The sequence below is a fragment of the Ovis aries genome, chromosome 13, assembly GCF_016772045.2.
Source record: "Ovis aries strain OAR_USU_Benz2616 breed Rambouillet chromosome 13, ARS-UI_Ramb_v3.0, whole genome shotgun sequence".
Lineage (NCBI taxonomy): Eukaryota > Metazoa > Chordata > Mammalia > Artiodactyla > Bovidae > Ovis > Ovis aries.
The window spans coordinates 47618020-47643472 of NC_056066.1; the positions used below are offsets into that span (position 1 = coordinate 47618020).

The 25453-nt window shown below is 41.2% G+C and overlaps 1 protein-coding gene across 5 annotated transcripts in view; it reads left to right on the plus strand.

Annotated features, from left to right (window-relative positions):
- SHLD1 (shieldin complex subunit 1) overlaps positions 1 to 25453 on the plus strand; it is a 113289-nt gene that overhangs the window by 12743 nt on the left and 75093 nt on the right. Inside the window, exon 3 of one of the 5 annotated variants that reach the window (XM_042229742.2) lies at positions 1 to 25453. This exon is cut by the window's right edge and continues 6302 nt beyond it. The exons of the other annotated variants lie outside the window; for them this stretch is intronic. Within the exon in view, the coding sequence (XP_042085676.1) occupies positions 1 to 14 (14 nt within the window). The 3' untranslated portion in view covers positions 15 to 25453. 5 annotated transcript variants of the gene reach the window in all.

Below are 25453 nucleotides of genomic sequence, written 5' to 3' on the forward strand. Positions count from 1 at the left end.
TGGTGGATCTCTGAGGAATCATTCCTCGTTTTGGAGAGAAAAACATCTAAGTGAAACTGTTGGGAGAGACTTCAAAGGACAGCCTCCCTGGTGAAACCAGGGCAAGGAGTGGTTTCCTGGAGGCCCTTTTGTCTGAGTCTCTTTCTGATCTCCCTCCAAATACATTTAGAGGCAGGGAACACTTGGTTCAATAGGGAGAGAGTGGAATTGTTTTTTTGTTTTGTTTTGTTCTTTTAAAATTTCAGAAAGAGGGAAGTGGGAGGGGTGTTCAAGATGGGGAACACATGTACACCCATGGGTGATTCATGTCAATGTATGGCAAAAACAATGACAATATTGTAAAGTAATTGGCCTCCAATTAAAATAAATAAATAGAAAAACACTTCAGAAAATAGCCATATGGGCTTGTTGTGTGTCATGGAGACTTTAGTGTTCCTCTTATGAAGCATACTCTGAATTTAGGCAACAACCCTTTTGTAAGTTTCCCTGACTGAATTGCTTAAAAGTCTATTATTTAAGTTTAGTGACAGTTCTTTGACCTAGTTAGTGACTATTTCTGGTTGTAAGCCTGTCTCCTCCCTGTTTATTGCCTAATCCAGGCCCAGATGTTCGCAGATTCAGAGTTCTGCCACTTACTGGTTATGTGACTTGGGTCATATTTCTTAACCCCTCTGAGCTCTAGAATTGTCTACAGAATGGGAAGCAGAATGCTTGCCTCGTGGAGTAGGTTTAACTCAGGAAACAGAATAAGGGACCCATCATAGTGTTTGCCATACATAGATAGTTGCTGTTATTCTGGTGCTATTATTACTGTTGTTTTTAATTTTAAGGAACCCAAATAGTATTTTTTTCTAATGTGGAAAATTGTATTTATTTCCAAATATGTATTTTTAAAGAGCACTCAGGCACTAAGAAAATGTTGGCCGTAAAGATGATGAGTTCATCATCTGGCAACATCATCCGCATTGCCAGCAAGTAAGATGTGTGCCTGTCATTGTCTTTAAGAATTCTGTGGGGGAAAAAAATACTTTTAAACTCCTTTATGGTTCTGTTCTGATTTTTTAAAATTAATTTATTTTTTATTGAAGGATAATTGCTTTACAGAATTTTGCAGTTTTCTGTCAAACCTCAACGTGAATCAGCCATAGGTATACATATATCCTCTCCCTTTTGAAGCTCGCTCCCTATCCCACCCCTCTAGGTTGATACAGAGCCCCTGTTTGAGTTTCCTGAGCCATACAGCAAATTCCTGTTGGCTATCTGTTTTACATATGGTAATGTAACTTTCCATGTTCCTCTTTCCATTCATCTCATCCTCTCCTCCCCTCTCCGCATGTCCATTTGTCTATTTTCTGTCTGTTTCTCCATTGTTGCCCTGTAAATAAATTCTTCAGTACCATTTTTCTAGATTCCGTGTATATGTGTTAGAATATGGTATTTATCTTTATCTTTCTGACTCACTTCACTCTGTATAATAGGTTCTAGGTTTATCCACCTCATTAGAATTGACTCAAATGCATTCCTTTTTATGGCTGAGTAATATTCCATTGTGTATATGTACCACAACCTCTTTATCCATTCATTTGTTGATGGACATCTCAGTTGCTTCCATGTTATAGCTATTGTAAATAGTGCTGCAGTGAACAATGGGATACATGTGTCTTTCAGTTTTGGTTTCCCCAGGGTATACGCCTAGGAGTGGGATTGCTGGGTCCTATGGTGGTTTTATTCCTAGTTTTTTAAGGAATCTCCATACGTCTTCCATAGTGGCTGTATAAGTTTACATTCCCATCAACAGTGCAAGAACGTTCCCTTTTCTCCACACCTTCTCCAGCATTTGTTGTTTGTAGGCTTTTTGTTGAGGGCCATTCTGACCGGTGTGAGGTGATATCTCACTGTAGTTGTGATTTGCACTTCTCTAATAGTGAGTGATGTTGAGCATCTTTTCATGTGTTTGTTAGCCATCTGTATGTCTTCTTTGGAGAAATGTCTGTTTAGGTCTTTTCCCCACTTTTTGATTGGGTTGCTTGTTTTTCTGGTATTGAGTTGTATGAGCTGCTTGTATATTTTGGAAATTAATCCTTTGTCAGTTGTTTCATTTGCTGTTATTTTCTCCCATTCTGAGGCTTGTCTTTTCACCTTGCTTGTAGTTTCTTTGGCTGTGCAAAAGTTTTTAAGTTTAATCAGGTCCCACTTGTTTACTTGTGTTTTTATTTCTGTTACTCTAGGATGTGGGTCATACAGGATCTTGCTTTGATTTATGTCATTGGGTGTTCTGCCTGTGTTTTCCTCTAAGAGTTTTATAGTTTCTGGTCTTACATTTAGGTCTTTAATCCATCGTGAGTTTATCTTTGTGTATGGTGTTAGGAAGTGTTCTAATTTCATTCTTTTACATGTAACTGTCCAGTTTTCCCAACACCATTTATTGAAGATCTATTCTGATTTTTAGGACATAGTAATTGGGATCAGTCAGCCTCCTTTAGTTCTAAGCAAGGACTAACTTATTTCTTATCCTTTTTCTTCTAGGCTCAGAATTGTAGTTCATTTAACCTTTCCTCTTTCCCTCCCATCCTGCTGCTTCTGCATTACTTGTCATCCCAAAGAGAACAACTGTTAACTGCTTTGAATTGAGGTGACCATTGAAAGGTTTATATTGGATTTAAAATCTAGACATTTCATGCAAAAAAGGTTATTTTGGAAGCCGTTATAAAGGTCTGAAAATGGAAACGACTACTCCAATCTGAGACAGCTGTTTTGCATAGCATGGGTGGTGGTGGTGCTGCATTAGACTGCCTGGTTTGAATTCTGGTTCTGCTTTTTTCTGTGGTTTGGGTACATCGTTTGGCCTCTCTGTGTAGGTTCCCTCATTTGTAAAATGGAGATAGTAATGCCTACCTTCTCATGGGGCAGCCATAAGGAAAGTCAAAGTGTATGAGGCATAATGCCTGGCACATGGTGGACTTTGGAAACCCAGCTCTTCATGTATTTAGCTCCTGGCCTCTTAACACACCACCACAGTGACAAGACTCCTTTTTTTTTTTTTATAATTTGAAGTATAGTTGACATTCAATATTATATAAGTTACAAGTATACAACATAGTGATTCAAAATTTTTAAAGGTTATATTCCATTTACAGCTGTTATAAGATATTGGTGATATTCCCCATTATATGGTATATCCTTATAGTGTATTTATTTTTTGCATAATAACTTGTACCACTTAATCCTCTTTGCATCTTACCCCTCCTCCTCTTCTTCTCCCCACTAGTAACCACTAGTTTGTTCTCTGTATCTGTGTGTCTGTTTCTTTTTTGTTATACTTACTAGTTTGTTTTGTTTTTTAAATGCTATGTGTATCAGTGGTCTGACATTTAACTTAGCCTGATACTCCCCAAGTCCATGCATGTTGTTGCAAATGGCAAAATTTTGCCCTTGTTTATGGCTGAGTAGTATTCCATGGTATATACATACTCCATCTTCTTTTTTCATTCATCTGTTGATGGACTCTTAAGTTGCTTCCATATCTTAGCAATTATAAGTAGTGCTGCTGTGAATATTGGCATACATATATCTTCTTGAATTACTGATTTTGGTTTTTTCAGATGTATACCCAGGAGTGGAATTTTTCGGTCATATGACAGTTGCTTTAGGTTTTTAAGAAAACTCCATACTGTTTTAGTGTGGAGTGGCTAAACTCCACGCATTAGTGGCTGCACCAATTTACATTCTTATCAACAACATACAAGTGTTCCCTTTTCTCTACATCTTCATGACAAGTTCCATTTGAATTCACAGCCTCCCATCTCAAGTGGAGCCTCCTTGTTGCCCATCCATCACACAGTTTTTCCCCAACATGTTCACCCTCCTGGGTCACTGTGTAGTATTTTCTCCTCTCTTTGCAAATCCCCATTACCTCCTTCAACCTTTCTTGCAGCTGCTCTTGGTTTCCTATTTCATCAAGAAAACAGAAGCTCTCAGAAGAGAATGAGCACACCCTCCCACCCCACACCCATCAGCTTCCTTCCCTCTTCCCTCTTGTTTCTGTGGGAGACCCGTCCCTGTCTAGTCTTCTCTTCCTGTCTCCTTCTGTCTGCTCAGCGTTGGCACTTCTGGTAATCTCCTGCATCAGGGGTTTCTTCTCTACTGGTCATTCTCATGATTGTACAGACATGTTTTAATAGCTCCCATCTTCACAAAATACCCACCCTAGACCCCAAATCCCCCTCTACTGATAGTCTCATTCCTCTGTTCTCTGCTACAGAAAAACCCTCAAGAGAGTCATCTATACTTGCTATTTCCAGTTCCTCTTTTCCTTGTTTCTCCTAAAACCCTCCACCCTGGCTTCTAGCTCCATCACTCCATGGAAATAGCTCTTGTCAAGGTCATTGTTAGATCAAAAGCCTTCTTCTTATTCTTTTCTTTAAATATTTATTTATTTGGCTGCACCAGGTCTTAGTGGCTGGCACATGGGACCATTAGTTGCAGCATGTGGGATCTAGTTCCCTGACCAGGGATCAAACCCATACTACTTGCGTTGGGAGTATGGATTCTTAGTCACTGCATCACCAGGGAAGTTCCTAAGCCTTCTCCTCCTTGATCTGTCAGCAGCATTGACTTTTTTCCTTCTTGAATTCTTTCTTCATTTGGCTTTCAGGGAAGCAGCATCTTCTTACTTGTCTATTTATTTTTAGTCTCTTTAGCCTGATTCCTTCCTCTCCAGCCCTTTAGTGTTGGAGAGCCTGGGGCTGAGTCGTCAGCTCTTTACTCTGTCATCACACACTTCCTGAGTGATTTTATCCAGTGTCAGGGCCTTAAATGCCCTCAGTGCTCTGCTGAGTCCCAGATTTCTCTCTCCAGCTTGGATCTCTGACTTGGCATTTAGACTAACTATGTACTTAAATGTCACCAACCAATAAGCACACTCACGATGATTCTTTAAAAAAAGAAAAAAAACAAACAAACAGGTGTTTCAACATGGCTAGAGAGGCAGGATGTGGTTTAAGATGTTCGGAATGGAGAAATGAACAGGAGGGAGATGGGGGGAAATTGTAAACAAGCAGTACTGGAGATGAGGCAACAGAGCTTTGGGTAAAAGAATTTCTCTTTAGTCATCGCTTAGATTTCTATTAGAGTTTCCAAATTTGACATGAAATGAAGTGAAAGTTGCTCAGTCGTGTCTAACTCTTTGCGACCCCTTGGACTATACAGTCCATGGAATTCTCCAGGCTTTCCTTTCTCCATGGGATCTTCCCAACCCTAGGATTGAACCCAGGTCTCCTGCATTGCAGGCGGATTCTTTACCTGCTGAGCCACAATACATACCCTAAACCAAATTCCTGATTCCTTTACCCCTGTATGTATACATATACGTACCTGTTCTTTGAGACTCTCTTACCTCAAAAAAGTCCTTCCATCCTTTTGCTCACTTAGGCAGAATCCTAGGAGTCATCCTCAACTTTTTTCTTTCTCTTTAATCTCATATCCAGTCCATCAGCAAATCCTGTCAATTCGCCACAGCGTAGATCTAGACTATGTCATCTCCACTGCTACACGTCGGTCCCTGCTACTGCCATCTGTCTTCTGGGTTATTGTTAAATCTCCTAACTAGCTTTTCCTACATGTAATCTATCCTCCTACAGTTTCTTCTTAACACACCAAAAGATCCTTTTAAAATGTAAGTCATATTATGTTAGTCCCTTGGTAGCTTCTGATCTGACTCAGAACTTAATCCAAACTTAACAGGACTTGGGCTTCCCAGGTGACTCAATGGTAGACAGTCCCTGTGAGACATGGGTTCTGTCCCATGGGTTCTGTCCCTGGGTCAGGAAGATCCCCTGGAGAAGGAAACAGCAACCCACTCCAGTTTTCTTGCCTGGGAAATATCATGGACAGAGGAGCCTAAGTAAGTAAGTGTTAGTCGCTCAGTCATGTGCAACTCTTTGAAACCCTGTGGACTGCAGCCCACCAGGCTTCTCTGTCCATGAGATTTTCCAGGCAAGGATACTGGAGTGGGTTGCCATTTCCTTCTCCAGGGGATCTTCCCGACCCAGGGATTGAACCCGGTCTCCCACACTGTAGGCAGATGCTGTACCGTCTAAGCCACCAGGGAGCCTGGTGGCTACAATTAATGGGACAGTCCATGGGGTTGCAAAAGAGTTGGACATGACCTCCTTCCCTGGTAGCTCAGAGTACTCTCTGAGCATCTGCCTGCAGTGCAGGAGACCTGGGTTTGATCCCTGGGTTGGGAAGATCCCCTGGAGAAGGGAATGGCAACCCACTCCAGTATTCTTGCCTGGAGAATCCCATGGATGGAGGAGCCTGGCAGGCTACAGTCCATGGGGTCTAGTGACTAAAACCACTACAACAACAACAACCAAGACTTACCTGGAGCCATGCCCCTGGGTCCTGGGCCTGGCCTCTCTGACCTTACCTTATACCACCCTACCCACCTCCACACCGGCCTGGGCTGCCGCCCTCCAAGCTCACCCTTCAGAGAGGTCCATCCTTGCCTCTCTCCTGCCAATGCTTCCTCATTACATCCTTCCCTTTATTCTTTATTCTTCCCTTTATGGCTTTATTCTTTTCCATAGCCCATAGTGCCATTGGGCACCTTATGTATTTTATTGTTTATTTGTCTCCCCCAACTAGAACATAAATTTCAGGATGGCGGGTTTTGAAAATAAAAATCCTCAAAAAAAAAAAAAAAAAAAAAACAGCACACACTAACAAGAAAACCCTCAAAAACAAAGTTTTTTTTAAAAAAATGGATAAGTAAATGCTAACTGTTATTATTATAATTTCATTATGAGACAGGCCCTGTGGATTTGGTACTGAAGTTGATCATAACATAAAATGTCTCCACTCCCCTCCCCCCTCCCCCCACACACATTGCTTGAGGCTGATTATGGATGACTTTGGAAGATTGACTATGGAGGACAGTGTGAGTGTTGGGAGTCATAGGCAACACTGAATTAGGTGAAGTTGATGCCAATAACTTAGCCTGTCTGTACACAAGTGCCTAATCAAACTTTAGAGACTGTTTTGGTTTAAGTAGAAAAGTGAAGCTTTATTGCTTTGCTAGGCAAAGAGGGACACAGCAGGCTCCTGCCTCAAAAACTATGAGTCCCAATCTGAGAGGATTTGATGTGTAGTTTTATAACAAAGCTTGGTGGCTGAGATGGTAAAGCATAAAAACTATGCTTCCCTGGTGGCTCAAACAGTGAAGTATCTGCCTACAATGCCGGAGACCTGGGTTCAATCCCTGGGTTGGGAAGATTTCCTGGAGAAGGAAATGGCAATCCACTCCAGTATTCTTGCCTGGAAAATCCCATGGATGGAGGAACCTGATAGGCTACAGTCCATGGGGTTGCAAAGATTCGGATATGACTGAGCGAGTTCATTTTATAACAAAGCTTGGTGGCTCAGATGGTAAATGTAGCATTTGCCTACAATGCGGGAGACCCCGGTTCGATCCCTGAGTTGGGAAGATTCCCTGGAGAAGGAAATGGCAACCCACTCCAGTACCCTTTCCTGGAAAACCCCATGGATAGAGGAGCCTGGTAGGCTACAGTGGGGTCACAAAGAGTGGGACATGACTGAGCTTCTTTTATAACAATACTTTAGTGTTTGGTTGCTGACAAGATTAGGGTGTGTGCAGTGTCTCAGGTCTCCTAACCTGGATGAGCTTCCCTGGTCCCTTTAATCTTGCTTCAGGTGGTTTCTTGGCTGTTCCTCCTTTGAGAAAGTTCACATCTGCTCTCTGGAAGTCAAGGAAAGTCATGGAAGCTGGAATCTTGCCTACAAGAAAAGGGGGGACAGTACACTGCGGTCCAACGAGAGGCAACCATCTGTTTGTTTAACAGCTTGCATCTAATAGTTTATGCTGTACGGAAATAACTGGGGCTCAGGTTTATCTCCCACAGAAGGACTTCATTCTAACATCACTGAGGGATGCTTACATGGAAAGCTGGTTATTTTGTTGTAAACATTCCAGAGCTGCCTATTGTGAGAAGATTTTCTACAAAGTAAACTTAGGTTGTCACTGGTAGTCTGGCTGTTACCAGGCCACGAACATGGGGTGGACAGCCCCAGCCCCTGGGGGAGCCGCTGCTTCAGGTGCCCAGCCCGATGGGGTCTGCTCTGACCTGAGCTGTGCATTCGCTATTGCTTCTGGGGGATCTCCCCAGGCAGTGCAGAGGGAGGGCGTTTCCTCCTTTCACTGCATGTTCTTGCTGGTTGTGGTTCCACAACCCTCTGGAGACTCCGGTCCATGTGTTGGCCCAGTACCTCTGGACCCACAGTTTGTCAGAATCTTGGCCCGTCTGCATGCCAGTATCTGTGAGCGTCCTTATGGCGGTCATCCTGTCACAGCTCCTCAGCACATCCACTTCCCAAGCTGACTTCATTCTTGGTTTGCATTTCATTTCTGTGTGTTGTTAGGAAACTGTTCTTCCAGGGACTGGTGAACGGGCAAAGGTTTCCAGTTACAGTCACCAGGGCCACCTGCATCGGGCGCACCCACCCTGCGACTCGCTCCCTGTCCTTGTGAGCTGTGCTTGTCTGGCTCTGGCTTGGCTGCTTCTGTAAGGACCCTGTGTCCCTGCGCAGCTGCCTTTGCTGGGGCCTGTTCTGGAGGAGGCCCTGCTCTCCCTCCTCCCACCTCACCTCACACAAGACTCTTCCTCATTCCTGGGCCGTGACTTGTACCCCCACTGCTCCTGCTGGAGCGAACCAGAAGGGATAGTCCTCTGCCCTTATCTCTTTACTTCCAGCTGCCATCTCACTGCCTGTGCCCTGGGGCAGGAGGCTGGTGGCAAAGGACTGAGATTTCCAAGAAGTATTAGTCAGGAAAATTAGTATTAGAGTATTAGTCAGTTCCATCTGGGTATCTAAGGCAGGTGAGGCCAGGCTCTGTCTAAATAAACAGAGATTATCTATCACGAAGTGACCAATGAGCCACTTCCTATGAAGTGCCGGGAGCAAACAGCAACTTGTCACCTCCACCAGGCACAGGATTACAAAACGCCCTCCCTCTGCACTTCCTGGGGCGATCACGCAGAAGATCTACATGTCAAGAAGGTCCTCCTGAAATACTGCTTCCTTCATGCTCTCTATTTAAGTCCCCTTGAGATGTCCTGGTCCACTTTCCTGCCAGCTCCTCTCAAGGCTTCTGTACCTCCTTTTCAGGACTGTGTAATCTGATGTCTGCAATATTTGTTCAAAATATTTAACAACCACTTGGGGCTTCCCTGGTGGCTCAGATGGTAAAGCATCTACCTGCAATGCGGGAGACCCAGGTTCGATTCCTGGATCGGGAAGATTCCCTGGAGAAGGAAATGGCAATCCACTCCAGCACTCTTGCCTGGAAAATCCCACAGATGGAGGAGCCTGATAGGCTACAGTCCATGGGGTCGCAAAGAGTCGGACACGACTGAGCAACTTCACTTCACTTCACTTCACTTCAGCAGTATTACAGTATTTTAACAACTGGCAAGGCTGTGCAGGAACAAACCAGCTGACTACAGGCCCCTGCTGGTGTCTAACTACTCATTAACACAAGTCTGCCATTCCTGTCAGGCCTGTTCCTATGCTAAGTCAGGCCTTAGTGCCTTAGCTACACTTTCCTTGCATGTACTCTTGTGTCCCTAGTCAGCACCAGTCCACTCCAGAGATTAATGAATTGAACCTGTCAGTTAGCTGATGGACTTGAGCTCCCTGCCTCTTAGAGACATGTTCCCTTTGTCTTTTGTTACTGGGCTCAAATAAAGCATACAGTAAACAGGATGGAAGCCCAAATCTAATGGCAAATAGTCTTGGAGAAACCTCTCAAACTCAAGGTCACAAAGACTTCCTGGAGACAGTCTTGTGTGTACCACTCTAGCTTGATAAACTCTGGGTAGCTCATGTGGCCTGTGTCATCAGGGCCCTCGCAAACCTTTGTCCTGGAGAGCGCCCACAGTGCGTTCTAATGCAAGGCGTCCTGCATTTGTCGCTTTGACGTTGCAGTGTGGATGTGGGAAACTTCAGTCCTTTACTCAACTTGAACTTCCAAGAGCAGTTGCTGGGGAAATTGGTTGAGTGTATACAGCAAGTTGAATATTAAACATAGTGTCTTTGATGATTAAAGGCCCTGCTAACGAGTGGCTGTAAATTTAAAGTAAATAGTGGTTTGATGCTTCTTATTCTTCTTTTGGAATCTGTCAACATCCCAGTCTTCAAAGGCCATTTTATATCCTGTGTAGTTAGGCATTTCATCCAAGGAATTTATTAAGAGTAGATAAGGATATCTTTTTCCTGTGTGCAAAATCCATTTATAATTCTTACAAATTTTATTTCCATAAGAAATTATAAGCTCTTAAATTTAAAATCTCAAAATAGAATTTACATAGTAATTATAGAATTCTGGATGTGGTATTATCATTTTAAACAGGAGTTGGTATATTTCAGACATGGATATAATGTTAAAGACATTTTCTCTATAGCTGCATTAGATAGGACCCAACCTAGCGGCTAATGGCTCAGCATCCTCTAAATTGGATCTAAGATACAGTCAGGAAGGGAAGGAAGGAGACTGATGAACCCTTTCTCTGAGAAGTCATAGAGCAAAATCTGAAACTTCCTATCACATGTCAAGTTGATGGGTTTTATTTGGAAAGTTTGAGTATTTTTCATGGCAATGCATCTCTGCATTTGTTACTACTTCCTGGATTTAGTTATGCAGATCCAGCCATCTATGCTTAATTTTCAAGTTCTAAATGGGTTTTGAACTTCTTGCCCCTGTTGGAAGGCAGCAGTGTATCCTAATTGCGTGGCCCGGAGAGTGAAGGATAAACCATAAGTGTACATGATTAAGCCCTACAGAGTTAGAGAGTGGTACAGCTTATGAGCCAGAGTACCCAAACTGTGCTCCAGGCAGCCCTTTGAGAGCTACAGGTCAGGACTGGAGACAGTAGTGAGCTTATAGGGCCCCTGGACTCTCCACTTCTGCTCATCCGTATCAGCTTCCACATAATCATTCATTGGAAGAAAGATGTCAGGACCAACAAAAGATTTGAAAATCACAAAGCTTGGGACTTCCCGGTGGTCCAGTGGCTAAGACTCCGAGCTCCCAATGTCGGGGGCCCAGTTTTGATCAGGGGATTAGATCCCACAGGCTGCAACTAAGAGTTTACATGCTGCATCTAAAGATCCTGCATGCCACAATGAAGACTGAAGATCCTGCATGCCACTACTAAGGCCCAGTGGAGCCAAATAATATATATAAAGAAAGAAAAAACCCACCAAGCTCCCCTAGTTGTCTTGTTTTCTGTAAGGGGAACTGAACCCCAGGATAATGAAGAAAGTCACCCAAAGTCACATAGTGACTGGGCAACTCCTATTTCCTTGGTGACCCTCATAGAAGCTACTTCAACTGACTTTTCTATCTCTCTTTTTTTAAAATAAAAAGATATAGTTTTGTATTTTAACTTGCTAAATTGTAGATGCTAAACAGTCAGTAGAAATGATAATTGAGTATTAATAGAATTATTTTTAAGGCTCAAGAATGCTGTTTATGATCTGTGCCATCTCTCAACATCTTTACTTTTGAGTGTCAAGGTCATTTGCAGGGGAGAAGAGATTTGTTTACTTATGTGCACTCTGTCTGCAGTTACAGTTATAAAAAACAGGCCTTGATCCTGCATTTATATCTTCAGTTCAGCCATACATAAGTGGCCCCATGGTCTGACGCATAGCTCTCTTCAGGGGCTTTTCCAGGTGAATGTTCATTCATGACTTGTCACTCAGCTGTGTCTTCCTACAGTTTGAGGAAACAACTCAGTGGAAACGAACATACACTATCACTAGTTGCATTCATCGTCATGTATTTGTAGAACAGAGAAGACTGTATACAATTAAAAGGAGACAGGAAGATCAATAGTTTATCATTTATTTACACTTGCATTCTAGGCACTGTGCTATGCATTATACATGCTTGGTTCCTTCTGATTCTCAGAACTACCCCAAGAAATAGAAACTGTTATGATCTCTGTGTTACCCATAAGAAAACAGAGTCATAGAAAGGTCAGTATGTAACATATTAATATGTTACCCCCCAAAATATGGAAAGTTCAGTTCAGTTCAGTTGCTCAGTTGTATCCGACTCTTTGTGACCCCATGGACTGCAGCACGGCAGGCTTCCCTATCCATCACCAACTGCCAGAGTTTACTCAAACTCATGTCCATTGCGTCGGTGATGCCATTCGACCATCTTATCCTCTGTCATCCTCTTCTCCTGCCTTCAGTCTTTCCCAGTATCAGGGTCTTTTCAGATGAGTCAGCTCTTTGCATCAGGTGGCCAAAGTATTGGAGTTTCAGCTTCAACATCAGTCTTTCCAATGAACACTCAGGACTGATCTCCTTTAGGATGGACTGGTTGGATCTCCTTGTAGTCCAAGGGACCCAGAGTCTTCTCCAACACAGTTCAAAAGCATCAGTTCTTCGGCACTCAGCATTTCATGGCTGCAATCACCATCTGCAGTGATTTTGGAGCCCCCCAAAATAAAGTCCACCACTCTTTCCATTGTTTCCTCATCTATTTGCCATGAAGTGATGGGACTGGATGCCATGATCTTAGTTTTCTGAATGTTGAGCTTTAAGCCAACTTTTTCACTCTCCTCTTTGACTTTCAACAAGAGGTTCTTTAGTTCTTCCTCACTTTCTGCCGTAAAGGTGATGTCATCTGCATATCTGAGGTTATTGATATTTCTCCCGGCAATCTTGATTCCAGCTTATGCTTCATCCAGCCCAGCGTTTCTCATGATGTACTCTGCATAGAAGTTAAATAAGCAGGGTGACAATATACAGCCTTGATGTACTCCTTTTCCTATTTGGAAACAGTCTGTTGTTCCATGTCCAGTTCTAACTGTTGCTTCCTGACCTACATACAGATTTCTGAAGAGGCAGGTCAGGTGGTCTGGTATTCCCATCTTTCAGAATTTTCCAGTTTCTTGTGATCCACACAGTCAAAGGCTTTGGGATAGTCAATAAAGCAGAAGTAGATGTTTTTCTGGAACTCTCTTGCTTTTTCGATGATCCAGCGGTGCTGGCAATTTAATCTCTGGTTCCTCTGCCTTTAAACTGAGACTCAAATCTGGGTCATGTTGACTTTAAGGTAGAGCTTTAAAGAAATGCCGACATCAAGATGTGAATAACTACTAAGTAATTTTGTCTTAAATATTTGCGGTTACATCTTTTGCACAGTCCGTGTGAGCCTCTTTCTGCTAAGAGGCTTCACAGCAGTATCTTCACAGCAGTCTCAGCACTCTCTCAGGCCACTGGGACTCTGGTTTGTTGACCAGCATTGTGCCCACTGGCCGCTGAGTTCCCTTGTCAGTCTCTCATCTTTCCATTGTTGAAGAAGCTCTATCTGTAGACCAGTCAGAAAGAAAGCATTGCCTTTTTGAATAAATTTCTTACACAAGGATAGATCCACCTTCTTATGTTAAAATCGAAGGAAAACAAAGCCGGAATTTTTAACTTTGCTGGGATGGATGGAATTCTTGATAGCTCTGTCTGAACAGAAAAATTTTCTTATCTGGCTATGGAACACTTCGTATTCTTGGCTCTTTGCCCTTTGAAGCTATAAATCATATATATATATATATATATATATATATATTTTTTTTTTTGCTGAGTGCCCTTTCTTTCCTGACCCATAAGCTCCTTGGAGATTTTGATAGAGCTGGGTTTTGCTAATATGCTCAAAGTTATAAGAACACAGCTTATTGGAACATAAGTGTTAAGGATAAATGTGCTTTAATTCATTCCTGGGACTCTGATGCTTGCCGCTCTGGGTTCCTGATTTAGCTCTCTGCTTGGTCTAAAGCACAGTGACTGGCACACAGTAGGTGGAGCCTCCTCAGTGGAGGCTGGCTGAATAAGTGAACAACACATTAAGTGAAATTTGACAAGTTTTTAAAATAGATATTAAGTATCACAGTACCTCGACCAGCAGTTTATAACTTTACTGTCAAATTTAAGCTGGGACTGAGCTTATGGGTGCTGTAGGACAAGAAATAGTCTATGTTAAATAGCATGCATTCTCATGTAAGTCCTGCAGATTTGCCCAACTCTGATTTGAAAAGTGTTCAAGAAGTTCCCTGGTGTCCTAGTGGTTAGGATTCTGGGCTTTCACTGCTGAGGGCTCGGGTTCAATCCCTAGTCAGAGAACTAAGACCCTGCAAGCCCCAAGGCATGGTAAAAAAAAAAAAAAAAGAGAGAGAGAAAGTATTCAGATTAGCCCAAACTGGTCTCTCTCTAAAGCCCCCAGTCTTTTTCTTTTTTCCTTTTATTTTTTGGTAAGAAAATCACATGGAAACAGAACATCTGTGAGGAGATGTAATGCTACTGAGAGTAGAGAATTATCACCACATTTTCCCATCATGAAGTATGTTTCAAGTAGAGTTGTTTCCTTCATATTTTTTCAGCAAAGATCTAGTTGTAGTACATGAGGTTATAGTTTTAAGGATATTCCTAATGACTGCCTTTTAAAGCTCTTTTCTTAAGAAAACTGCATTCTTTTTTGTTTTTTGAGAAAGTATATGTTATAGTATTGTGAGTTTTTTCCTGCTTACAAAATAATACAAGTGGAAAATTTAAATTCTAAAAACAAAAAAAGGAAAGAAGTTTAGCTGTGTTTCTCTACAATATATTCAGTAATTGTTATGTCCAGTTACAAAGAACTTTTTGGGAAACATTAGGGCATGTTATGCACAATATAGATACAAAGACAAGGAAGTTATCCATGGCCAATGCCATTTTGGAAGTAGAGTTTGGTGAAGAATGGGTTAAAGTAGTATCCCATGTGTTTTAGCCAGTAAGGTTTAAGCAGCCGCTCTGGTTCTAGAGTTTGGCAGTTTGCCCAGCAAACTCTTGCTGTGGGGCAGAGTTTGAGTCTTCTGCCCTCTAGTGGCTATTTTATTATGTTTCTGACCCTTGCAGAGGAAAAGAATTTAAATATACCATATATAAATAACCTACCTGTCAATGCAGGTAGACATAAAGAGACCAGAGTTTGATCCCTGGGTCGGGAAGATCCCTGGAGGAGGGCACCCCACCCACTCCAGTATTCTTGCCTCAGAGAAGCCTGGCAGGCTACAGTCTGTGGCCTCACAAAGAGCTGGACACAACCAGAGCAACTTAGCATGCACACACAGTATCCATATGTTGCTGCTGCTGCTGCTATGTCGCTTCAGTCATGTCCGACTCTGTGCGACCCCATAGACGGCAGCCCGCCAGGCCTCCCCATCCCTGGGATTCTCCAGGCAAGAACACTGCAGTGGGTTGCCATTTCCTTCTCCAATGCATGAAAGTAAAAAGTGAAAGTGAAGTCGCTCAGTCGTGTCCGACTGCTCCCGACACCATGGACTGTAACCCACCAGGCTCCTTCGTCCATGGGATCTTCCAAGCCTTTGTAAACCTTTGTAATTCATTCTTTGCAGTTATTTGCATGCTTTTGTAATTCATTATTTGCAGTTTTTTTCACCTTGAAACAAAGTTGTTAGAGATCATTTTACTCATTTGAAGTCTGAGAAGAAGCTAACTTGTTAATTAGGCCTAGTTAGTGCATCTTTTCACATGTCTTGATTATTCTCAGGGTAGAATACAAATACAAAGAACGCTATCTGATTTTTTGTTTTGTTTTGCACATTTGCCAGGTTAAAGTTGTGTCTTTTTCTGAAATGATAAAATCAAAGGATTTAAGTATACCTTGTTGATGAAATTATAGAAGCAATAAAGGGTAAGAAATTTAAAAACTGTAATCTGACAAAATAGTGTAGATCCATTTCTTCCTGCTTTTCTCTGCTAACTATAATTATAAACCCTGGAAATGCAAGTGACAACCAATGGAGAGCATTTGCAGTGGTAAGAAGAGGATGAATTGGTCTGGGGGTCCTAAGACTGAGGGAGCAGCATAGAGAAGGTGCCAGGATGGGTACACCCTGACCTACATCAAGCAACAGGAAGGGGTCACATAGGATCTTCTCTCCCCACAATTGACTCATTGTCCATCCAAAAGTATCAGGAAAACCCAGCTCCCAGCAAGGGGTCATCTATAGGGGACCCATAACAGTAAATAACCAAGACAAGCACTCTACTCCACTGGGCGCAAGATGCCCCTCCCCTACTAAGCCAGACCTAGGCATCCAGGAGGCATAAACAGGGGTTCTGCTAGCACTGTAAGTGACCTAGCCTGGGAAGTCTCTTTATCTTCATGGGCTTGAGACTCCCCTCCTTCACCCACATTCACTGGAGCAGCTGGAGAGCAGTAAAGAAGGGGGCACTGGAAAGGGGAACCCTACCTCCATAAGCAGCCTGCCTGGGAAGCCTGCCACAGGGCTTGAGATCTCCCCCTGCCAAGGAACACCCGTAGGCCAGGCCAGGCCCTCAGACAATACTGGCAGGCACCTGTAGTGTCCTCAGCAGCACCAGACAAACCAAAATGAAATGCAGAATCTGAAAATCAGATCACAGCCCACAGAAAGCAGGCCAGAACCTGCATGCTGAACCTAAAGAAAAGGGTTGTCTGCTAAAATGAAGGATTTTGAAATCAGACCAAGATTCCCTAGGGCTTCCCTGGTGGCTCAGACAGTAAAGAATCTGCCTGCAATGCAGGAGACCAGGGTTCAATCCCTTGGTCAGGAAGATCCCCCGAAGAAGGAAATGGAGGCTTCTCTAAAAAATATTCTTTAAACATAACAGACAGAATGTTCAGGATACAACCCCAAATCACCTGTCATACATACCAAGAGCTGAAAAGGCACAACGACACACCAACAGTGAGATGAATCACAGATTTGGTATTAAATGACAAGGGCTTTAAATTAACCAACATAAAAATGCTTGACAATCAATTACAAGTTCTCTGGAAATAAATGAAAAATAGAAAATCTTAGCAAACAATTAGAAAAATAAGCAAATATAAATGGTAGAATGAAAATACAATAGCCAAAAATTTTGATGAGTTGAACCTCATTGAAGTTAAAAGCTTTTGCTCTGTGAAAGTCCATATGAAGGGGATGAAAAGATAAGAAACACACAGGGAGAAAGTATTTGCAAGTTTAATACCTGACAAAGGAGTACTATCTCTAGAGTACATTAAAAAACTCTCAAAACTCAACAGAAAAAAAAAAACCCAATTACAAAATGGACAAAAGAGACATTTCTCTGATGTGAAAAATATGTTCAACATCATTTGCCACAGGGAAATATAAATTAAAACCATAATGATGCCTATCTGAATGCTAAGATAGAAAATAATGACAGTACCAAATGCTGATGAGGAGACAGAGAAACTGGGTCATTTGTGCATTGCTGGTGGGGATGTAAAATGGTTCAGCCACTCTGGAAAATGTTTTAGCAGTTACCACATGTGCATTCTTGGACGTTTAAAAAATTCTGAAAGAAATGAAAACTTAGATTGGTACAAAAACCCATCCCATACAGGAATGTTCATAGCAGGTTTATTCATAATAGCTAAAAACTTGAACCACTCAGATATCCTTCCACAGGAGAATTGTTAAAAGTGTGGTGCATTCATACCATGGAACACTGCTCTGCAGTAAAGAGGAATGAGCTAGCCGTATGCACAGCAGCTTGGGTAAATCGCCAGGGAGTTAGGCTGTGTGGGAAAAACAGCTAATTCCCATACTGTATTCCATGTATATAATATTTTGAAATATTAGTTTTAGAAACTGGAGAGCAGATTAGTGGATGACATGGACGTTGGGGTAGACAGGGGGATATGGGCCTGGTTATAGAGGGCAACATGGAGAAGGAAATGGCAGCCCACTCCAGTATTCTTGCCTGGAGAATCCCAGGGACGGAGGAGCCTGGTGGGCTGCCGTCTATGGGGTCGCACAGAGTCAGACACAACTGAAGCGACTTAGCAGCAGCAGCATAGAGGGCAACATAAGGGATCCTTGTAGTGAGGAAAGTATTCTATATCTTGACTGTGAATGGATATGTGAAATTATGCATGTGATAGAATTGAGTAGATACACATAAATGACTTTAAGGAAAACTGGGAACCGTGAATAAGATGGTTAGATTTATCCATGTCAGTGTACTACACTTGAAATACGGTAGGTGAAGGAGGGTAAATGTTCACAAAATCTGTCTATATATTTCTTAGCGCTGCATTTAAATCTTTAATTATCTCAGTAAAACTTAAAAAGGAAAAAACCTTTGGACATCTCAAGAAACACTGATCCTTTTTCTTTTAAAATGCTTGTCAGATCACCTTTTCCTTGTGCCTTATATTTCTCTGGAAGAACTTTTAAAAACATGATACAAATAAACAGTTCCCTATCCTTGATTATTTTCACTGTTTCTAATGTTTTGCTATTATAAAGAGCTGTGTTCAACATCCTTCTGATTAAACCCTTGTATATTAAATTATTTAATTTATTTTTGAAATTTAATTATTAAACCCTTGTATATTAAATTAAATTACCCTTAAATTTTTCTTCAAGTTATATTCCTTTAAGAAGAATTGCTGTATCATAGTAAATTATATATATATATATATGTATTTATTGCTTGTTTGTTCTCTAGAACAAAAGGGATAAAAATCTCTTAAAAAAAAATAAGAAGATGCAATTCACAGAAGAAAAAAACCCAAATGACCAGCAAACATATAAATCAGCCCCACTAGTAATCAAGAAATTACAAAATAAAATAAAAACTAGATACCATTTTACATTCATTTGCTAAACTGAAGTTAATGTCTGCTAATAGAGCTGAAGATGCAGAGGAATAAAATTCTTAGAGCTGTTGGTAGGGTCAGTTTCTATGAGCCCTTGGAGAGCAAAGTGAAGATACTCATAGTCTTTCCCCACCTATTCAGTTTACTCTTCTCAGTAAACACTCAATAGAGAAATCTCGGCACCTGCACTCCACAATATATTTACAGCAACATTGATTGCGACATTGCTTAAAACAGAAGAAAAAACAATGGACACAAAGTAGTGTCTACCAGAGGAGAATGGATAAACAAATTAAGGTAAATGTATAACTGCATCTGATATAGCAGTTAAGATGAATGAACGAGAGCTACCTGTGTAATTATTACACACACACTGTCAACTTACATAAATCATTGAAAGTGAAAGTGTTAATTGCTCTGTCCTATAGCTCGCCAGGCTTGTGTGTTCATGGGGATTCTCCAGGCAAGAGTACTGGAGTGGGATAACTGTTCCCTTCTCCAGGGGGTCTTCCCGACCTAGGAATCGAACCTGGGTCTCCTGCATTGAAGGCAGATTCTTTACTGTCTGAGCTGCCAGAGAAGTCCAGGTCATTAATGGTGAGCAGAAAAAACAAGTTGCAGAAGGGTACAGTTTGATACCACTTATCTACAGTGCTTTTGGGGCCAAAAAAATCACTTTTTTCCCAGACTTATATCAACACTAACATTACAGTTTTAAAATACTTTGATAATTTTTTCACAGGCAAAAAATAATTTCTTGTTTTCCCATCCAAGTACTAGGCATGCCCAACCCTACTTAGCTTCCGAGATCAGATGAGATGGGCATGTTCAGGGTGGTATGGCCATAGAGGATTTCTTGTTTTAATTTGCATTTCTCTACATTTTCTTGGACATGTTTTTTCTTCTATGAATTGTTTTCTATTAGGATTTTCATCTTTTCTTACTAATTTATGAAAGTTCTTTATACGTCAGGAGTGCAGTTATTTTTTCCAGTTTTGCCTTTTAATTTTAATGTTGTTGTTCAATAGCTAAGTCATGTCTGACTCTTTGTGACCCCATGGACACCAGGCTCCTCTATCCTCCACCATTTCCTGGAGTTTGCTCAAATTCATGTCCATTGAATCAGTGATGCTATCTAACCGTCTCCTCCTCTGTTGCCCTCTTCTCCTTTTTCTTTCAAACTTTGCCAGCATCAGGGTCTTTTTCAATGAGTTGGCTCTTCACAGCAGGTGGCCAAAGTATTGGAGTTTCAGTTTCAGCATCAGTCCTTTCAATGAATATTTAGGGTTGATTTCCTTTAGGATTGATTGGTTTGATCTCCTTGGAGTCCAAGGGATTCTCAAGAGTCTTCTCCAGCACCACAATTTGAAAGCACCAATTCTTCAGTGCTCAGCCTTCTGTATTGTCAAACTCTGTACATGACTACTGGAAAAACCATAGCTTTGACTGGACAGATCTTTGTCTGCAAGGTGATGTCTCTGCTTTTTCTTTTAATTTATTTATTTTTAATTGAAGCATAAGTGCTTTGTCTCTGCTTTTTTAATATGCTGTCTAGATTTGTCCTAACTTTCCATCCAAGGAGCAAGTATCTTTTAATTTCATGACTGCAGTCACCATCTGCAGTGAATTTGGAGCCCAAGAAAATAAAATCTGTCACTTCTTCCACTTTTTCCTCATCTATTTGCCATGAAGTGATGGGACTGAATGCCATGATCTTAGTTTTTTGAATGTTGAGTTTCAAGCCAGCTTTTTCACTCTCCTCTTTCACCCTCATCAAGAGGCTGTTTAGTTCCTCTTTACTTTCTGCCATTTGAGTGTTATCATCTGCATATCTTTGTTGATTATTAAATGTATATATTGATTAAAGTTTGTTTTCTCTAAAGTGACCCAAATAATATATATATATATATATTTTTTTTTAAAGTAAAATACTGCAGGCCAAAAGGAAGTAGAAATGGGACATTCTATAGTCTCACCTTCCCCTTCCTATGTCCTAGTGGTAACTGGTAGTGTTGTGTGTATTTGGTTTTTGGTAGTGTACCCATAAACGTGTCTCAGCATGGGTAAATCTACGTGTGTGAATGTATGTATTTTAGTGCAGTTGTTTATGTACAATTTTTACCCAAAATATCTCTGACAAAAACACTGTCCTGCAACTTGTCTTTTGAAATACCACATTCTATCACAGCCATTATTAAGTGTTACTATCTCAGTCCTTTTAAGGTCTGCATAGTGTTTTGGAGTGCAAATATCCTATAATATACTAACTGTCTCCCAGTTTTAAAGATTCCTGATTTATTTCTCTCTGGCTCTGCTGGGTGTTTGTTGCTGCACAAGCGCTTTCTCTAGCCGTGGCGAGTGGGGGCTGCTTCATCATGGCGCACAGGCTTCTCACTGCGGTGGCGTCTCGTGCTGTCTGCATGGGCTCTAGGCAAGTGGGCTTCAGTAGCTGTGGCATGCGGGCTTAATTGCCCCACAGTTTGTGGGATATTCCCAGATCAGGGATTGAACTCATGTCCCCTGCATTGACGGGGGATTCTTAACCTCTGTACCACTAGGGAAGTTCATTAACTATCTCCCTATTGATGGCCGTTTGTTCCTCCGAATTCTGATAATTACAGATAAATACATTGTGTGGGTGTGTAGAGATTTTAGGTTCTTACATAGTCAGTTTTATCAATCAGTGCTTCTACTTTGGTATAATATTTAGAAACTCATTCTTACTCCCAAGATTATATAATTAGATACTTCTGGTATTATATTTATTGACTCTGCCACATGGCATGCAGGCTCTTAGTTCCCCTATCAGGGATGGAACCCATGCCCCCTGCAGTGGAATCCTGGAGTCTTAACCACTGGACTGCCAGGGAAGTCCCTCCTGGCGTTTTTAAGGAATAGTTTGCTTGTTTGTTTACTTTGAAATCTTTACTTTGGTGAAAGGTATGGGGCAATTCCAAATGGGAGCCAGTTGTCTTATTGCTGTTTATTTACTTTTATCCTTTCCCTCTGCTTTCAAATGTTGCCCTGACTCTTTAGAAGACTGTATTCTTCATTCTTTTATTTTGGGAGTTGAAGTAGTTTGTCTTTGACTTGCAGTTTATACCTGCTGGCTTTCTGACCTTGGACAAGTTGCTCTGCTTTCCTCAATTTCCTCACTGGTGGAATGAGAATGGTTGCCTGTTTCCTATTGTCCTGAGAATTGAGTGAGGCACCTGGAGCTTATCACACTGAATAAGGCTTGCTGCCGTTACTGCTGCTGCTGTTAGAACCAGTACTGCCTCTCAGGGTGTTTCTGAACTCCCATATCTTCTTTACCGAATTCCTTTCAGGAGTAGACCAAGCCTTGCCCTTCATGTTGCTCAGTACTGAGCAAAAAGGTGATTTGTACTGGGACAGAGCCCCTACAGAGAAGTTATTAACCCTGACCCGAAGTATCTGTAGAATTACTTCCTAGCATTTGCTATTAATATATATATTTTCTACTAACGTTGAACACATTGTTAGGCAAATCATCTAATCCTGTTCTCATATAAACTCTTCATTTCTAATGTTGTGATTGTCAGTGGATGCCTTCTCATTTGCAGAGTGCTTTGATTAGTATTTGCAGATGCTCCTAAGTAGCCTTTACAAATAATCATGATGAAGGTTCTCACTTAATTTGGGGTGGCTTTTAGCAGAGCTGGGTCTGTGAGAATATATGGCTTGGTTTTTATAGGTCTAACCAGTCAAAATGAAGCAGTTTTTCATATTGTTGTCTCTGTATCAAGTTCTATGCTCTTAGATTGAGAGTGATATAAAATACTCAGTATAGATGAGTCCTATACACAAAGGGTTTATGGTCCAGTTGGGAAAATAAAATATGCAAAGTTCTAAATAAAACTTAAAGTAAGAGGGAACAAAACCAGGCAGTATAACTTTCATGGCTGCACAGAACATGTAGAAATGAACAAATTCATTCAAGAAAAGAGCAGATGTCTTCTTACTGTCCCTTATCAGAATCTTCTACGAAAAGATTAGCTGTAGAATCAATACATTTTGGAGATACTAAAAAATATTACTCAAAGGTTAGAACTTAGCATGTTATTTTACATTTAAAATAACAGTAAATTAAACCAAATTAATCAGATCTTAGAGAAAAAAATTTTTTTAACTTTACTAGTAGACCTGTTTTCTCAATGTGAGTACTCTTAAAATTACCTGTGAAGTTTTAAATTATTTTTTTAAATTGCTCTGTTGGTAATAGTTATGTATAATAAGCAATTGGTAACTTCTCAGTTATGATTTACAGTGATTACAGCTGAGTTTTTCCTTTCATGGTACATCTCAGAAGTACCCTATACTTTTCCACTGCTTTACCCCTGCCTATAAACTCTCAGCTAATTTCCTAAATTTGAATTTGAGTTATTTTGTGAATATGAGAAGAGCATTAATCTTTATGGCCAAGTCCATGGCTAATCGTGATTTCAACCTTCAAAGAATGAGTGATCGAAATGTGGCATTTATCAAACTTGAAACTGATGGGTGTGGATTATGTGATAACTCCCTGCAATCATCCCACGATAGTGGCAGCCTGAGCAAAAGTAGAAATTAGCAGGGTTCCAAAACTGGGGACAAACAAATCTGGAATTGGCTATATAACGCTATAAATGAGAATTTTTAAAATATACTTAATTTTGTAGAGTCAGTATGACCTGTAATAATACCAGCTGATCATACTTATTCTGCAGTGAACACAGTTGTCTTACATCATTTCCACACATTCATATTACTGTCTATTTAATGCTTTTTATTCATCCAGAAAAGCACTGAATAAGTGCATGCTTTGATTGAATACTGTGTCTTGTGTTGAATATCCAGGAGCTTTATAGAATGGTCTTCCCTGGTGGCTCAGATGGCAAAGAATCTGCCTGCAACGTAGGAGATGTAGATTCGATACCTGGGTTGGGAAGATCCTGTGGAGAAGAGAATGGCTACCCACTCCAGTATTCTTGCCTGGAGAATTCCATGGACAGAGGAGGCTGAGGGCTACAGTGCATGGGGTCGCAAAGAGTCAGACATAACTGACTGACTATCACTTACAGAATGGTAGAAAGTAAATGTCTTTCCTTCTGCTAAATTGTAGCCACCACACTTGCCACGACCTGAGGCTGTTTAAATCCATCCAGATAGAATCTTCCTGCTTATGATCTGTTTGCAGATTTAATCTAGTAAGGAGGCAACATGGTGTGTACCCACATCGTAGATACTCATTAAACATTTGCATGGTGAATCAGAACAAGGGAGGTGAGTTGAAAGATACTTGGTCTCTCCCAGTATTAGACCACAAACTTACATATGACTTTTAAAATATTAACTCAACCTTCAGCAGGCATGAGAAGTTGAAGTTGTTTACAACTAGCCAGTAAAAGGATTATTGAGTGTCTTTCAGCATATTAAGACCTAGGAAGAAAAACAAAAACAGAATTCTGGGTTGGATTCTGGGTTTTTGCTCAAAGTAGTAGCAGGAAACTTTTTCATCTAACAATATATGCTGCGATTAAAAAATTTTTTTAACTACTCTCTTGATAAAAGGAGGCAGGAAGGAAGGTAGAGAGTGGAGGAAGAGAAAAGCATACTTCCCTTCCAAGACTGTTTCAAGAATTAAGAATAACGTGCAAAGTACACAGTACATTGTTCACATGTGCTGAACACACTATTGAGAGTATCTGCCATGATGGTGATCATGTAAAATTGCATGTTCCAGGGAATAGTATCTGAAGACCTGTCTACATCTGTTTAGCAAGGCACCTTCTACTTTACCACTCATGTACATTCGATTGCTTGATTTCACTGACATCTCTGAGATAGCTGGGAAATTTCATACCCCTAGCCTTGCAGTCCTAGACTCTGCCATTGTCACAGGCTTTTCCACTCACTGTTTCCTGGGCCACTCCTTGGACTTTATGCCCTTCTCATGTGTATTTGTGACACTTCTGGTCTCTGTTCCTAACAGCAGTTGGATCTGAGGTCATGTTTTGGTTATGTTGCTGCCCAGCTCCTCCCAAACTTAGTGGTTTGAAACCACCTTTTTATTATCTCTCATAGTTTTGTGGGTTGACTTGATTCAGATGGGTGGTTCTTATACTCCAAATAATGTTGGCTAGGATTGCAGTTACGTGGGAGCTTGGATGGTCTGGTATATTCAAGATTGCTTACCCAGATGACTGACAGCTGATGATGGCCATCCACTGGGAGCTCAGGTGGGCTGTCGGCTGGAGCGCCTGCTTGTGGCCTCTCCATGCCCAGGTTGCTCAGGCTTCTCCCAGCATGGCAGCTGAACTCCTACAGGGAGAATCCCAACAGTGAGTATTTCAAGACAAAAAAATCAGAAACTTCCAGTCCTCTCAAAAACTTGATTCATCTGTGTTGTGTTATTGGTCAAAGCAGTCACAGGCCAGCTCATACTCAAGGGGGTAAAGGAGTCAGTTCCATTCTCGATTCGGGAATGGTATACAGGTCAGGGAAGAAGCTGATGAGTGGCCATGTTACAACAGGGTAAACATTACATTCCTTTAAATTTGGCTTCAGTGAGCCTTTCTTTTAAAAGTACCCTCACAGGCTCAAGGTTTATGTCCCCAAAGTAATTGTGAAAAGGTGCTGAGACATCATTGGCCTAAACATCAGAACCTGTTCTGATTTTTTTTGGGTCCAGTTATGTCAATACATAAA